Here is an 18218-nt window from a genome sequence, read left to right on the forward strand (position 1 = left end):
ATTCTTCATAGACGCGAAACGTCCGTTTTTTTGTCTATGACTACATAACCTCAAAAGATATTGAGAAGAATAGTGTTATAATTTTACTCAGATAGCTCACTCAGGTACTTCTTAGGCATAAATTTCTGTGATTTCCCTTTACATTAAAATAATGAGTTGTTGCGTAGTGATATCTTATGGAATAATTCAGTTTGACCAATGGCTGTGCCTTTTTATAAATTCCTCGCGAAACCGTTCTGTATACATGACGTCATACTACTTGAAGTTCAATTATTTCGGTCTCTTGAAAAATAACCTCAAAGATCTAACCATTAAAAATGAATGTAACATATGAAATTAAACTATATAATCATGAAAAGAATATAAATAACCCTATATTTTACGTCCTACACAAAATACTTTGCATTAGCACCTAAGCGTTTCACATAAAAAATGTAAAGAAAAAAAATTTCGCCTTAGATCAAAAGAATTTTCTTCCTACATAATATAAAATAATAATTATAAAAAATTCGTGTCACCTCTGTACCGTCGTTCTAAATCCTTCTTTACTTGAGCACGTATAAGTTCTATGTGGTCTTGTAAAGAAATAAAATCGCATTATATCGAAATAAAATTTCGTTCTACATAACAAAGAAATGATTTCCATGTCACCCCTGTACCGCCGTATTTACTATATAAGGTTACTTGCTACATTTTAGATGACTGATTTCGATCGGACATGCCGTTGCCGTAATGTTATGAATAGACTGGAAGGATTCCTAGTCTCGGTGTGCCAGTTATTGCGATTACACGTACCTGTGAAGGTGTTCAAAAGAAAACACGGTCTGCACAGGTATATATGCTCCTATTTCCTGATAAGGTAGATGTAAATGACATGCGGTTAAAACGACTTGTTAGCTTTCAGAAATATAAACAAAAATTAGGAGCCTTGATGGTCAAATAGCGATTCTGAAATTCAGATAAACGAAACCAAACATTTTGGGATTAATAATGTTATGTCTTCTTTACACAATCTTTGGATACTTGTCATTTTGTTTTTCATCTGAAACTCCGGATTTTTTGTTTTTACACTACCCAAATCTGACAGTATCTTCATCAGTTCTCTATAAACTAGTATGTAAATCACATTTAAACAACTACGAATTAAAAACAAATACAGCCTAAGCACTGGCAAGAAATGAAAATGTACAAATTTTACTTGAAATTAAGTAGACAAAAACCCCGGTAAAAGTGTGATAGGGTTTGTTGACGATGCGTTACCGAATATTTGACAATTATCAAGTTATTTGATAAACCTACGAATTCTAATTTGTACATTTCTTTATACACATTCGGAAATAAAAAATTACATTTAAATAAGAAAACTGACAATACTTTCAGGGTGGTAATTATTACGCATGATGTAAATGCGTAATGCGCATATAAATTAACTGTATTTCATATGGTAAAATTTGTTACGCCATGTACAATTTGAATGACAATGTTGACGGTTAAATTCACTTTAAAAAGAAATATATTTTGATGTCATTTTGAATCGTCATTTTTGACCACAGAACACCTTTTTGAAACAGTTATTCATTTTAACGGTCTTAAATGAGATTTCGTTTTTATTTTTTCCCCTAACTCACATCTTAAATTTCGTGTTTTATTTCCTACAATGTAAAACAATCTATAGGTTCGTTGATCGTCCTATCTTCTGTAGATAGGAGTTTCACGACCTACACCTCTTCCCCCTTTTTCATATTTTATTTTTACTTTCAAAGTTGATTTAATCCCTGTTCAGTACAATTTTGTGTTTTGAAATTGAAGTCAGGTATTTCAAAAATAATGATCTATATCAAGAAAATATGAAATATACATATTTTATAAATTTAAGAATTTTTGATATTAAATCAAATATAAAAAATTGATAAAGGGATGACAAATATAGACGAACGTCGTATAAACATAAAAAGAATTGAGAAAATGAATCCATGTGTTCTCATACTGGTACAGTTGGTAACAGAGCATTATTTGTAAAATCACGTGTAGATTATCATACTAAAGTGGATGTCTTAAAAATAACGTGTGGAAGGCAAGGTGTATTTATTTCATTCATGGTAATTTCACGTCATATTCTTATTTCAAAACGGAGATGCAGATAGTATTTTTATAATAACTTCATATTATCTAACCTGAAGAAATGTATTAAAACCTTATGTGAATATTTCGAAATGAAAGCGTATTCATGTATCGTTATTTCGCTGTATATTTCTATTCACTAGACACCTTTGGCCGTCTTATATAGGGCATAAACTTTTTTTGCTTTCGTTTCTTTTATAATAAACAATTAAAGTGTATTTCAATGCATTGCTTTTCATTTTAGAGATAAAATGCGCAGTTATGTTTGGCTAGGCGATTGGGTGCCGTAGATCGTGAGTTCGAGGCCCGGATAGGGCACGAGTCAATAAATTGTCATGCTTTATTAAACTGTGTTTCTTTGATATTTTAAATAGATAGATAGATATAGATAGATAGATAGATTATCTATAGATAGATAGATAGATGGTGACTGATTATCTACAACTAACCATCGTAGTTTTAGGCATACATAATGGTAATGACGGTGGGTCGGTGGTTGTTCACAGGAAGGTCCGACTATACACCAATCATACTCCCGGATGATGAAACTTTTAAAGGACATATGAACATGTACCTTGTACCACAATCAAAGAATACTAGGCATAATCGGCTGTACGGTAACACTTCCAATTCACAGGTAAGCGCATACATATTCAAATTACACCGTAATAGTATTACACATAGAGACACACCCTGTTTATTTAATTTATCGAATTACTCTTCAAGTGTAAACAGGATTTGAATTTCTTCACAAAAATCAATATAAAGTATACCCGGAAAAGTCTAGACATATATATGTAATACGATGTTTGAGTTTATCACATTGACTAAAATATCTAAATAACGGTGAATCTACGCTATTAACATATACCATGACCACATCAGAATACTAATAATAGTAATATATATGTATGAGTCTCTTCATTCTATATTATATATAAATAAAATAGTTCTTTTTTTCTGTAATTCATACTTAGAAATATTATGTAATATCATAATAATAAGAGAAGGCAGAATGCAACGAGAAAATGACTGTTTTGTCTATTTTATTAATTTAAATAAATCATTTGTTAGTATGATATGACAAACACATACCCTTTTCACATCAATACATCATATATACAAACACAAATTCTGTCATAATTGCCCATCAACGCTGTAGCGTTAAACCTGTATTTCTCCGAAGTTAGATCGTACAGACTCCGGCCGACTTTGTTGTTTACCATTCGATGATTTTTTGCTGCTATTATTTTGTGATGGTGGAACAAGATTATGAATTACAACAAAAACTCCCAAAACCGCAGCAACTGCTGGGATACCGAATATTATAGAAAATAGCATAGCGTTGTCATCCTCCTCTGTGTAACATTTAGGAAGTGTGGCTCTCGGTGATTGTACGTCAGTATGTATTGTTGCAGAAGGACCTTCAATAAAAATAAATAAAGGTAAGAATATATAAATCATTAAAGTTATATGTGCAGTACTGGGCGAAAATTTAGGCATGTTAATTTTTTCGTTAATCTATCAAAAACCATAAGGTTTGATTAATTAAGCCGTGAAAATCATTAAAATGGCTTCAGATGCCTTATAGACGTTAGTTACAACACAGACATTATGTACTGGAAAATTTTTGTTTTTTATGCCTTATGTATATTTAGATGGAAACTTTCCTGCAGAAATCGCTTTATAATTACTAATAACATTGTAAAAATGTGAAATGAAATTGTAGACCAATAATTTGGCTTCATGGTCTGACCGTAGGTACTCATTTCGCTTTACTATAGATGTACATATAATAATTTTTGGCAGTACTGCTAAAGTCATTTTCTGCTCTTATCTATAGTTGTGAAATTAAAACCAATGTATTGAAAGTACTGTAATTATCAGAATGTTAATAACTTTTGGTGATGAATTACATATTAAAAGCTTATTTTGATTCGTGAATATGAAAAATATGGCACATATAACTTTAAAGGCTTCTGTTAACCTCTACACATGATCCTGATATTTAATTTTTAAAATGAGAATGTAAACTAAGATTATTAGATTAAAGTTAATAAACTACACTAATCATCACCTTCTGGACATTTTTTTTAATCTCATAACGCGGGTCCAATTGTTTCCCGCCGTCGTCCTTATTACGTGCGTTAGTTGACTATCACTGCACCAGACGGCAAAACAGTGATATGAATATTCACTGTTAACATAGATAATGCAGGGAAACATGCATATGCTTGGTGTTGACCTCATCTTAGGCCATCAATACACATCTTTTTATGTTATTGTCATTTTTAAGAAACTTTTATTTTTTCATATTTTATTTATTTGATATATAGTGGGCCTTTAATATAACATGACGAAGACCTTTTAAAACAATGAATACAATTGGTACTGGTATGAACATTTAAAAATTAAAGAATATTTCATTTAAGGATTGATCTTCATTTTGACTGTGTATTTGACTGCGCAACATAAATGAATATGTCCATTCATACTACCGTAAACGCAGTCAAATGACGATCAATCCTTATATTTAAATCACTGTTTTGTTTTAGACAGAATAAATCTGGTAACTATAATCATGACAGAAGCAATTGTGACGTCAGGAAAAATGATGTGACGTCAGAGCAGCGAAACAAAATTTATGCCTTCGATACAGTACATTTTGGCGTTGGAGTTTCTTTAAAATGTAGGTTGTTGTAGTTAGGTGACAAAATGTATCTTTAATTTTAATGTTTATTTCATATGAGATTTTACGTACCTCGATTCAAAGTTTTAAATGATTGCCAAGACTTGCGGGAAAACCGTACTTAGACTTGAATCTTAAAATCTTACATGAAATGAACTCTCAGTAAAGATCCCATACATACGTGACAGAATATTGTCCTGTTTAATGAACTCACTCACCAGGTTTCCAAAGAACTTTATAATCATTAACACTAGGAATATCGTACTTCGGACAGCAACATTCAGCAAATGTGGCGTCCTGGCTCACTGAATAGTGAACCCTTTCCGTAGAATACTCTAATTTTCTTTCTGTGAACAGAATATATGATAATATTCCAATAAATATCGCAAATGATGTAAACTCATTTTTAATGTCATTCAGATCTGGTGCTAAAGATATTAAGTCTACGCGATGCAGCTTATTTATGGATGAGCGATTTAAATTTCATTTTGTAGTGATAAATAAGATTTTTTTTATTCACAATCATGACTTAATGAATTTCGTGTCGTGGAAGATATCATTTCACACAAATTTTATTAAAGGAAAGATATTTTCGAAAAATAGTTTTTCGATCTTTTATATATGTATATAATATTTGGAAAAAAATGAACAGTTTTAAAAGCATGGTTCAGAACCTATTCCTTAACGAAAGTTGAAGCAAAAAATTGCTCCATCGTCAATTCTTAACTTATGATTCGAAAAGGGAGACTACTCTGATTGGCGTATATTACCTGACCACAGCTGATAATAGATATGGTTTGTATCTGTATATGTTATGGCCATACATAGATAGGCGTATTTAAGCTGACCATCTATATTAAATCTCCGATCAGATCTGAAAACATAAGTTACACTCGTCATACAAATAAATGACATTAAAAACTTTTTTAATAAAAAAAAAAAAAATAATAAAAAATGACACAAGACTTGGTTAGAAAATCGTTACTTTTCTGGAGAAAACGTCTAAATTATTTACGAATTTTCAGAGATTCTTCTGCTCAAAGGGCAGGAAAGGGTAATACTTCAAATACGATTTGTAATTTCTGGGATGCCTTCACCTTGGAAATGACGTGCGATAAACATCGTGACCTGACAAAATATTCGACTTATCCGATGTATTCGATTCACGGGTATTCGACACAAGCAGATTTTACTGCACTTACCGGTATAACACCAAATCAGGTTCGTCTTTTACATATGTCCAGTTGGACTGCACTTGACTGGCTATTGTGATAGACAGACCAGTTATTTCACTGATGGTGAATTGTATATTGGTTAGACTTAGCTGACTCCACGGACTACCGTCAACCAATTTGGTAATTAATGGCGTTAAATCTCCTGCAATATGGAAAAGATAAAGTTTTTCACTATGTATCGTAGAAATGTCACACATTATTCATTCTATAAACATATGAAACTCCTTGGAACAGCTATTTGTGATCAAAAAGTAATGCTAAGGGCCAAAAGACTTTATAGATAATGGTAAGTATCATAAACAAAACTTGAAAAGCGACAAAAATAACATGCAAAAAGATGCATTACAACATGCGTAAATTTAAAGATATAACATAAATTTTTAAAAGCATTTGATGATTTTTAGCTTCAGTTAACAATATACGGAGGAATCCTAAATCTGCATTTGTGTCAATGTTCCGATTCCATATTATGGCTTTCAATTGTCCAATAATAGGAATTAAGATTACAAACCACTATCCAAGCCTTATTTTGAATACGCACTGTATCATGTAATCTGTTATGCTTAAACCTCTGGTTAAAATAATGCCATGGCATCATTTATCAAGTTCTTCTGTATCGAACCCATATTAACATTACATATATCGTGTGTGTCGATCGCTAGAGTTGAAAGATTCATCTTCTACACATCATCTCAATATTTGATTTCCCCTCCCCCCTGTGAATTAATCAATGCGTTATATGCACGTTGCATATTTAAAATCTTTTGTTATTTTCATACTCCAAAAAGGCGCGTCATACACCAAAGAATTCCTACCATATTCTAACGTGAAATGGGGTTAAAAGAGAAAAAGCGTGCGGAAAAGGAAAACCAGACCTACCAAAATAGTTGATATTCAGTACCTAACTGCTGAATTGGAAAAAAATAATTCACAGTATGTTGCCGCCAGCATTAATGCTACATATCTAGAAATAATTGAAATGGAATCGTGATCGAATACTAATTGAGATATCTGAAAGCTCTTACGTGCTGTTGTTGATTGAGGAGTATCCACTGTTGTTGGTGGTGAAGTTGTTGTTGTTATTGTTGCTGTTGTGGTTGTTATTGTTGTTGGTGTTGTAAATGTAGTTGTTGGTGTTGTGGTTGTAATTGTTGGTGTTGTAGTAGTTGTTGGTGTTGTGGTTGTAGTCGTTGGTGTTGTAGTCGTTGTTGGTGTTGTAGTCGTTATGGGTGTTGTAGTCGTTGTTGGTGTTGTAGTCGTTGTTGGTGTTGTAGTCGTTGTTGGCGTTGTAGTAGTTGTTGGTGTTGTAGTCGTTGTTGGTGTTGTAGTCGTTGTTGGTGCTGTAGTCGTTGTTGGTGTTGTAGTCGTTGTTGGTGTTGTAGTCGTTGTTGGTGTTGTTGTTGTAGTAGTTGTAGGATTACATGGATTTTGCCCAAAAGCTGGATTCGAAATCAAATTTATGTCTGTCGATGATCCTGTAAAATAACACAAAATAAATAGAATTAAATGGTGGCATTTGTTAACGTTCAAATTCAATCGATACTACCTAGTTTAAATGACAGATAAACCAAAAAATAATGCATCAATAAGTTTTGATATGGAACCGAGATTTAAATCTGTCTCTGTCTTAAAATCTAAATATAACGGCAAGGTTCGATCAGTTGATACTTCACAGATATGTTCCTGGATATTGAAGCTATGACATTGCTTTTAATATGTATAATTATTTTACGGTTATTTCCGTTTTTTCTTCAATATTTGTTGAATAATTTTTCAATTTAGCAAGGAAATACTGATATTTTCACACTCTCTTTTTCTATAGAATTTCTTTTGATTTTTACTTACCATCATCTGTCATTACAGTGAATTCTGTCACCGGAAGTGAGATCAAATTAAAATTCTGTGCACATATTGTACATATATCGGTCACAGATTCAGTTGTAGGTTTATACAAAGCTCGTACACCATCTGCTGTTCCTGGCTTGTTTATAAAATCATCTACACCTGAAAAAGAGAGAAAAAATCATACTAAAGACAACTTATTACTTCCTTAGCTACAAATCAAACTTCTATTTACCTATTAACTAAACCGCAAATCTGTAAGTTATGTAACAGTACGCCTCTTCATTTACAACACACATCTTTACATCATACTTCATACATGTGAATGGATATTAACATCACCGGTCGATCCCTGCGATACATCAAGTACATTAAAGTGTGTTTCGGGATGTTAAGTTAGTAGTTAGTTGGTGTTTTGGAAAGATTCGTTTATTTTATAACATCATCCCACCACAAAATAATGTGTTGTGGGATTCTTTTATTGGATAGTGTTGCCTAAATACCCCTGCTGTGGTTTGGTCAGCACCACGTTTTTCGACTCTGAGACTTGTAAATGTAGGATCTTAAATGAGTGTTCATTTCATATGAGATTTTATGAAACGAGTCATAGAAGTTTGTGACAAACCAAATTATTTTCGCATCAAATTGAATTTTGTTATTTTCATGACTGTTAAAATCGTGACATCGTTGTCAAATTGTTCCAACCATACTTAAAGAAGTACAATATGTGTTCATAACATAAAAGTAAATAGCTGTGTAAAGAAATTAGGTGTGGAATACCGAAAATAAAGATAATTAGGTGTGGAATACTAAAAATAAAGATAATTAGGTGTGGAATACCGAAAATAAAGATAATTAGGGGTGAAATACCGAAAATAAAGATAATTAGGTTTAAAATACCGAAAATAAAGATAATTAGGTGTGGAATACTGAAAATAAAGATAATTAGGTATTGAATACCGAAAATAAAGACAATTAGGGGTGGAATACCGAAAATAAAGATAATTAGGTGTGGAATACCGAAAATAATGATAATTAGGGGTGAAATACCGAAAATAAAAATGATTAGGTGTGGAATACCGAAAATAAAGATAATTAGGTGTGGAATACTGAAAATAAAGATACTTAGGTGTGGAATACCGAAAATAAAGATACTTAGGTGTGGAATACCGAAAATAAAAATAATTAAGTGTTGAATACAGAAAATAAAGATAATTAGGTGTGAAATACCAAAAATAAAGATACTTAAGTGTGGAATACCGAAAATAAAGATAATTAGGTGTGGAATACCGAAAATAAAGATAATAAGGTGCGAAATACCGAAAATAAAGATACTTAGGTGTGGAATACCAAAAATAAAGATAATTAGGTGTGGAATACCGAAAATAAAGAAAATTAGGTGTGGAATACCGAAAATAAAGATAATTAGGTGTGGAATACCGAAAATAAAGATGATTAGGTGTGATACCGAAATAGGTAGGTATTGAATACCGAAAATAAAGATAATTAGGTGTGGAATACCGAAATAAAGATAATTAGGTGCTGAATACAGAAAATAAATACCCGCATGAAATAAGTTCTTATTTTGACGCAATCAAATTTAAAGGCAAAAGCGATCATGAAAGAGCTAAGTTAGTTCGATGATGTAGTCTTGCCACCACCCACAATGGCTTGATGGCGGCAAATCACCCCCCCCCCCCCCCCCACACACACACACTTAAAAAGAAAAAAAAGATCATTACTTTATGGGGAAATGGACACCCCGCAAAAATGCGTCAATTCAATTTGCGTTAGAATTAGGAATGAAATATGCAGTAGCGTTTTCTTCCCTGTGATACAGTTATTTCTTTCATACCTACACGTGTAATACTGGCTGGTCTAGGGCAATACACTCATGTCGCCTAAGGCTGTATTGCATGGCTACCCAAGCAATAAAGCCTCGTGACGTCACGGCGTCAACAAAATCTCTATTTCCTCGGTAAAATTTTAACATTTTTTCACAAAATTGACTAGTTTTACTATAAAAGATGCAAGCAACGGAATTTGTGTTGAAAATATCACGTAATTTTTCATGTATGGAAATTGACTTCCAGTCGTGGATTTCTTCGAATTTATTTCAAAATGGCGGGATATTATAGTTGTAAAATTGCAGTAAAACGTCGTGGTATGAAAGAAAAATACTCTTTCATAAGTGGATATGAAGGATAGGGATATTCTACTACCCTCGGGATCACAAAATGTTGCAAAACCCTCGGCAAGCCTCGGGTTTTACTACATTTTGTGACCCTCGGATAGAATATCCCTATCCTTCATATCCACATATGAAAGAGTCTTATAATATATATTATACAGGTCTCCATACTCACCCATCATTAAATGGTAATAGAACTTGTTACTAGACACTGTATTGACCAGCATACACACATATAGGTAGTAGTCATCTCCAGCCACGTTAATACTCGACGATCTAAAAATATCAATATATAGTGTTCACTTTTTTGTTAACTTATTCTGTTCTGCTGTTTCATGAAAGATTGATGGTTATGCCATTAAAAGTCAAAATGCATAAAAATGTTGAAAGAATTTTAAAAAATATATAATGAAATAGGCATTTTTTCACACACATTTGTACATAGATGATATTGCCAGATGATGGACCGTTTTTCAATTGTCATGGTTTTAGATTTAAAATCTAAAGCGTCTGACTGACTACCGAGGCTATGATGATAAATGATGTTTGTCAATAAAGATACCTCGATAAAATCAAATCGCCATCTTTAATCAGGCAGGTCCAAGTTGTGACGTCAGAACCTCTGTAGGTGAGATCGTAGCCCTGCATGTTGTCGGTACTAAACGTAATGGATGTACGTCCGAGAGAGTCTGTCCAGGGTCCTCCTCCCCATGGAAACGTACATGTTGTGGTCACCAAATCTAAATATAGAGATGTATATCCAACACAGGTCGAATTCATATTACTCGAAATGATACATCTGGAGTTCATATAACTCGATCCATATTACTCAAATCCGTATAATTGGAACCATTATTACTTGAACTCGTATAACTGGATCCATATTACTCGAACTTGTAGTGCTCAAATTCACATTCCTCGCACTCACATTACTAGAACTCATTTTACTCGAACTCGTATAATTGGAACTCATAATATTTAAACTCATATAATCAGGACCCCTTATATATCACGATCTCAAATACATCGTTTGTTACAGTTACTTCCACTACGGATAAGTATAATTTGTCGCGACATTATTTTGTATGTGAGTTTCCCCTATTTTTCTCTGAAAAGTATGACGTTACGTTCTCAAAAACATGACGTCACAATTAATACTTACCCGCACGCGCAAGGACAGATAACAAACTGTAATAGGCAAATACGGAATTGTAGTTGGTAGTGACTTAAACTTTTACTATTGTTTAATGGTAACTTAACTAGAACGCGGCTTTGAGTATGACAATGTATTTTGTAACAGTAGCATTACAAATACTTTGTTTGAGTAACTCATGATAAAGAAATAAAATACAATACAATAAAAAATAAAATTATCATAAGGGCAAATATTACTACTGGTTATCACGGTATAAATATAGATGGGGAATCCAGTGCACGATGCATAAAATGGTTTGAAACGATGATGATGACGACGATGATTATGATAATAATAATGATGAGAGTACGTCTAGAACATGGAAAATGATACTCAAGAATGTGACTCTTGACCTGTACCTCTATGCATTATGTTTAAATTTCACCAAATGAGAAGATAATGCCATGCAGACAATGTAAAAACACAACTGAAAGAGATTACGATAATGTATAAGATTATGTTTACAAAATTCACACCGTGTCAGTATAGATTATCCCGATAAACCAGTTCATCGTAAATCTATTAAGCCTTTTCATATGATAATTCCTCTGCATAATGCAACAACAAATGTCATTAAAGCGTGAGTTATATACACAAAAAAAACAAAAATATATTTTAAATGAAAATAGCATTCCTGCTTATAAATTCATGACTTAGCATTATCATGTAAATAAGATGAGATCTATCCATCATTTGAAATGTTAACTTTAAGATTTTAATTCTAAGGAATAATCGTCCGATAATTCTATAATGCTTTCAGAAATTTAACAACATTACAAAAACAGTAAATTCAATTTGAACAGAACCATGCAGTGACAATAAAGAAAATACCTTGAAACGCCATACTTAAACATTTTTTGGGGATTTTAAAATTAAATACATCTTTCATATTTGCATTTTAATCGATTTACTACTTTTTCATTTTACAGTGTGCGTAATTGCATTTGTAGTCTGTATCTAAATTGATTTAAGATTAATTAAATAATTTCGTCTGAATATTCTGGGTTTTTTTTAATTATTACATGCAAAAATATCAATCAGTTTTTTTAAAGAATTATGCAATTTTAATTTATGTACATAATCAACTAATTTACTGTATCTTAAAAATATGATTAATAATTTATATCTTTAAAACTGATTATATTTCATACATATGCATGATATAATTTATGATGTTTTTTCTAAAAAATATATTTACATAAAATTTAAACTGAAGATTCTACTCTTCAACGAACAACCACCTTAGATGCTGTGTAAAACAGTCTATTATTTCGTAAAATGCTTCTTCGTGTATTACATCTTTGCTTAATACATGGATATCTTCCTAGCGGGTACTTATCCATATGCATTGTGACGTCATTATTTTACCAGCGAGACTCACGTCGTTTTCTCGTACGTTACGCTCGTACACATATGACGTCACAATCAATATTCTCACAATGGTCAATAACTGTAAATATCTAACTGTTATATGAAAATACCGAATTGTATATATTAGTTCATATATGCATCATGACGTTTAGAATAAGATTTTGTACATTAAAAGTTATATCAGAAACAATGAGATGATACCATACCTGTGTTAATTACCATCAGAAGAACAATAACTAGTGGCAGCATAGTTCCAAGTCCGACAGTTGGCTCTCTAATATCAAATCCCCGTTTTATAATTTAGTCTTCCGAAAATACTACAACATGAACTAGTTTTCTACGTTTCCTTGTTAGGGTCAGCCAACACCTCCCCATCAAGGTTTATGGAGTCAACATCTCGCCATCAAAGTAAATTGAATCCTTGTTCACACAAACTAAAATGTTGTCATTAAAGATCAGTAGAGCATGGTCCTTTAGGGAACGATCAATACCGCCCTTCATGGACAACAAGCAAGTCCTACCCTTACAATTGTCAAAATCAAAATCAAATACCGCCGTTTAAGGAAGACAAAATCTCGCCATTGCGGGTTAGTGTAGTCACTTCCAATGCTGACCATTAGAGGACTGTTAAGTATTCTCCATCTCCTGGTCCAGTCTTCGATATATGATGAATATCACGCGTTATGAAGCTCCTTCGTTGTAAGGTGTTTGAGTTGACAACAATCTTGTAGTTGATTCTTCTACCACTGACTACAACAAGAGAAATGGGACACTGGGTTTACAAATTATCCGGTGCAACTGTACAGGGGTCTAACGATTATGTTACCTAACAATGTTAATGCGAAGGGCGGACAAAGGTGTCTTAACAACCTTGACTGGTGTTGGGTTACATAATGATGCGTTGTGTTTGTTTATTGGATGGTGTACTGTTTACGATTAAAACTGTCGACTGTCTATGCTGACAAGCAGAAAGCGAATGTGATATTTTCCCCCGGTTGACTTTAGTGCAATATATATAGAAGCTCAGGTTCATTGGTATTTTATTTTTACTTGAAACTGAGGTAAGCGACTTAATACGTATTTGCATTGTGTACTTTATCACATTTGCTTTTTTTAATTACAAAAACTATTCAAGACAATTGCAATACAAAATGTTTCTGTGCAATGGTAAATGTTACATGTTTTGCCTTTAACCACTAAATCATTATATAAATAGACCTGGTAATTCCAAGTGATCTTATGAACGTAGAGGGACATTGTACGCGCATTATGAATTTCCCTTTTGAGCCATTCCGTGTCAATGGATGCTTGCAAACTAAAGACGTTCCGGTTTCTCTTGTGAATCTAGCCTTCAACTTATTTTACGCATCATGAGACTTTTTAGACTTAATAACAAAGAGAAATGTCACTGAAATAGTTTATAATTTACCTAATAATTAGCTTTACTCCTGAACAATAATCAGGAACACCATTTTCTATTTTGACGAGTTTATCATCCGATCACAGGCGTGGCTTATTAGTGGTATACCACGCAATGCTGTTATGTTATGGAGACGCCTGTGAAATTCCGAGTATTCTACAATACATTATAAATAGCTCGTAGCTGTCGACGAACTGTCGTTAAGACCGGGATTAGGTATGTCACAAAAACACTCTAAATTGTTGTAGTCCTGCTACTTTAAATAGAATGTGAAATTTTGATACGAAACAAGCACATAAAAACTGAAATCACTGTATCAAATGAGTCTATGGTATGATAGGGGCTGTGGTCACATATTTTCTTGACAGTTGAAACTACTTCAAATGATTTAAATGTATAATAATGATTTATTTGTCAGTGTATATATTTAGGTAGGGAATGAATGATAATAATACTACTTTACCTAATTTTACTTCTGTTTCGGATGTATTTTATGAATTGAATATTACAACGAAATAAGAAAAAAAAAGCAAAAAAAAAAAAAAAAAAAAAAAAAAAGGTTTTAAAGAATACCACAGTACCATTATTGCAATTGAATTGAAAATGTCGTCTTCAAAACGCCAATTATTAAAGAAATATAAATCAAATTTTAAACAAGCAAAGTAAATATATAAATAGAAATGGACAGTGAACCAGTGTTCTAGCCAAGTAACCACGATGATATTTAGAACAAGTAGAATATGGAAGAATTTTCCTTGGAATTATGTTTCTGCATATTACAGAGTTATCTGCACTTGAGAGTAGATACTGATTGTAAAGTCATGGTTTTTTTAATGTAACGTATTTTTTCAGAGAAAACGTCATGTTTGTTCACAAAGTAGTGACGTCACAACCAGAAAAAGAGATGACAGATGACTCTTTAATATGCATAGACGGAATAGCAATTAAGGATTAATTTGAATACATCTGTATGCATGTTGCTAAATGACAAAAATCCAACTTTCAACCTAATGAAAATGTTCCTTAAAAGCAAAATTGAATTATGTTGTAGAAAAAGTTGACCTTCATAAATCTCTTAATAATGTTTTTGAAATCTTTTGATTGAATGAGCTGTTGAAATGATTTTAAAATGACAGACATTTATAATACTTTATATATTAGTAACAATACATATTCAAAATATGTAAAAACCGTAGCTTTTGTTGTTCTATGTATGTTTATATGAAAACACGTTGAAGAATTCACCTTTGAAATCACCCATACTACTTTTGAATGTGAAATGAGATTGTATACCGTTGTTTGACTCCTTATTTTGAACATATGTACTCAAATTACATCACAAAGGTCGTTTATATGATTATTTTGGCAATACTGCCATAATCCATTTGAGTTTGTATTTGCCTGTATATCGTAATTCTCACAATATGTGTAACTTTAGGTACCGAATAACATTTTATTTGTCAGTTCGGCACATATCACTTTACATGAATTTCAATATACATGTATATTGAAAACTGTGGTCAAGATTAACAAATCGATAAATAGGTCTTCGTATGATTTAAATTCGAAATAACGAGGTCCGTCAGAAGTTGATTACACACTCTATCATTCACAGAAATTAAATCTGTTTAAAATATAAGGATTTGATTGGTATCGATTGCTATATTGAATATCTCAATTAATTTGAAATGGATTATAAATACATGTATTGTTTATCTACTTTGTTACTAAAAATATTTTTCATCGATACTCCGATCCCCTTATGTTATGTCTTAATTATCCGAGCATATCTTATTAATCGAAAAGGAGTAAGTAATAATATGAATATATTTATATGGGTAATACAAATCTAATCGATCTTTTGAGATTACATAATAATTATAATATGATGGATACAGACTATTTAGACTGAGATTACCTAAATACCCATCATTAGAAAATTGCCATTCTTTTATCATTTGAACTTCGGCAACGATGACGATATAAGCAGATATTCAATTAATAATTTAATTAATGAAATAAGATTAGATCAAAATATATCTGAGACATTTTATCAATTTATAAAACTCTTTACCTTCAAGTCAATAGGGTGATTAACATATGAATATTTCATGTGATATATTTCACATTTTATATTATGCTTTCTCCTTTATTACTTTTGGCCCTTAATTTCAATGACAATTACAGATGGACGGAGCAGAAGAATGGTGCTTTGTTTATTTCGAATATGACTATATATTGGTTGTCTTTTTAGATAATGCATTGCACAACAAACGAACACTATTTATCGACTCCAAATCACTTATATGTAACACTGTTATACCAGAAGTAAACTGAATGAGATATGAAATACGGGAACGGTGTATAAGTGCTTAATATATCCTACCTATAAATCTTAACTTCAAATTAAATGTTGACAATATTAAAAATATATTTTATGTGTTTCGCTGTGTATTGAATTCATTAAAATCTTACCTTGGGTACCTTAGCAAGCTGTGAATTCCATTTCCAGATTAACTTAGATGGACGAAGATCATCTTTGTTTTCCAAACGGGTCCAGTTTCCTATCGGTCCAAAACCCCAGAGCGCAAACAGGTGAGTGTTCTACAATGCGTGAAAACATCCTTTCTTCGATGGAAATAGGGACGATGTCACGGTTTATTACCCGCTTTTTGGTGAAATATGATGCTATTTTGCTTATTTGCTCGCATTGCCTACCTCATAGAAGCTATAACGCCTTAATTCCTGACACAGGTGTACCCTTCTGGGGTCTTAATGCCATCCTACTCCGAGCCGTCAGCTGTCTTACAAAACATTTCAGCTTTGTCATCTTAACGTGATATTCTATGATGAAATATGATAATCGAAGCATTATAATTAAGTTATAAAACGAAAACAGTTCACATATTTGGATTAAAAATGATTTTTATTGCAGTTTCTACTTTCTTAAACTTGTGTTATAGAACGCACACTATCTATAAATTATGATATGTTTTAAAACTGATTTATTATCGTGCTGACAATACTTGAAGCAAAACAAGAGGAACTGGGTTTCATATAGCTTATACAGTATAGTCCGTTTTAGATATATGGTTATATGACACTACTAACGACATGTACTTATAATAACTTGTTTCATATTTAACGGATACACTTAAATGAGAATTTTATTGCTACGAAGTATTCAATATCAGACTTGGAACCAGTTTTTGTGTTGATATTTGAAATTACTTTTTACAAGAAGTTTTTGTATTCATATTTCTTTTAAATTAATTTATATTGCTTTTTTATCGCTATTACTGATATGATTAAAATAACAAAAACATCATCAATCATATCATCAACAGGCTAGTGAGAATGAAGGAAATATGATACCCAAAGCAAAACAATCTTGATTCTGAATATTGACAACAATTTGTTTATAAATACTAATATTATCATTGTATAGATAGAGTTGCTTTGAGAGAAAAATATTTAGAACGCACCGATATAATAAATGTGATTTTGAAATTAGATAAAAATATTAGCATCTCTGATTCTCTGCTGATAGAAACTCCATAAATATTTTGTAATAAATAACTTTTGTACCTTTCAGTCCATATTTTTGCCATTTTGTTGGCACTATTAACAGTTTCTGTTTAAAGATGCTCCACCGCCGACAAATGGTATTTTTTTCACTATCCAAAACAGGAGCAGACGATTTAGTAGTTTTCTTCAGTTACAAAAATTACTTACTTTACACCATTACCATAATTGAAAAGCTTGAGCTTCTAATTTTATTTCAAGTTAAAAATATGAAAAATAATTAATTGCATCCCGAAAAAATTCTGTGGCACTATATCCTATATGGAATGAAATACTTATTGCGCATGCACCAAAGGCAAAACAATTATTTCTGTGCTAATTAGACATAAATATACACGATTGAACACCAGTTATTGTTTAAATAATTAATAACATTTATGCTCTGTCGGCGGTGGAGCATCTTTAAGTAGATCTCATACAGCCACACATTGAGGCTCCGAGGACAGGCTCTCTAAAGAAAGACGAAACAGAGACATTATATACTTGAATATTTACATTTTTTTCAAGACATGGCGTTTCCTGGATGATTATTCTTACAATGCATATTGCAGGATAATACTTAGGTCTAT

General features: G+C 32.0%; 1 protein-coding gene across 3 annotated transcripts; it reads right to left on the reverse strand.

Annotated features, from left to right (window-relative positions):
* Positions 1-3210: 3210 nt before the first annotated feature.
* On the reverse strand, positions 3211-16801 carry LOC138328495 (mucin-22-like). Of its 3 annotated transcripts, none has more exons than XM_069275330.1 (10): positions 12851-13481; positions 11241-11266; positions 10641-10818; positions 10254-10354; positions 7891-8049; positions 7071-7520; positions 6013-6187; positions 5581-5684; positions 5029-5157; positions 3211-3545 (listed from the first exon to the last, which is right to left on the reverse strand). In XM_069275330.1, the coding sequence occupies exons 3-10, from the start codon at positions 10724-10726 to the stop codon at positions 3286-3288; spliced, it is 1464 nt and encodes a 487-aa protein (XP_069131431.1). In that variant the 5' UTR covers positions 10727-10818; positions 11241-11266; positions 12851-13481; the 3' UTR covers positions 3211-3285. The 3 variants fall into 3 exon arrangements, with proteins under 3 accessions (XP_069131431.1, XP_069131430.1, XP_069131429.1); XM_069275329.1 differs by lacking the exon at positions 11241-11266 and adding an exon at positions 16540-16801 and having other exon boundaries at positions 3212-3545; positions 12851-13394; XM_069275328.1 differs by lacking the exon at positions 11241-11266 and having other exon boundaries at positions 3212-3545.
* Positions 16802-18218: the final 1417 nt, after the last annotated feature.

The sequence above is a fragment of the Argopecten irradians genome, chromosome 7 (assembly GCF_041381155.1).
Source record: "Argopecten irradians isolate NY chromosome 7, Ai_NY, whole genome shotgun sequence".
Taxonomy (NCBI): Eukaryota; Metazoa; Mollusca; class Bivalvia; order Pectinida; family Pectinidae; genus Argopecten; species Argopecten irradians.

Bases quoted from the DNA above. Each gene is read 5' to 3' on its own strand.
- LOC138328495 (XM_069275329.1), bottom strand. From the start codon at position 12,893: ATGCTGCCACTAGTTATTGTTCTTCTGATGGTAATTAACACAG. The intron at 10,355-10,640 runs GTATCTTTATTG...TGATATTTTTAG, and splicing joins GGCGATTTGATTTTATCGAG to ATCGTCGAGTATTAACGTGG. The intron at 7,521-7,890 runs GTAAGTAAAAAT...GTTATTTTACAG, and splicing joins CACTGTAATGACAGATGATG to GATCATCGACAGACATAAAT.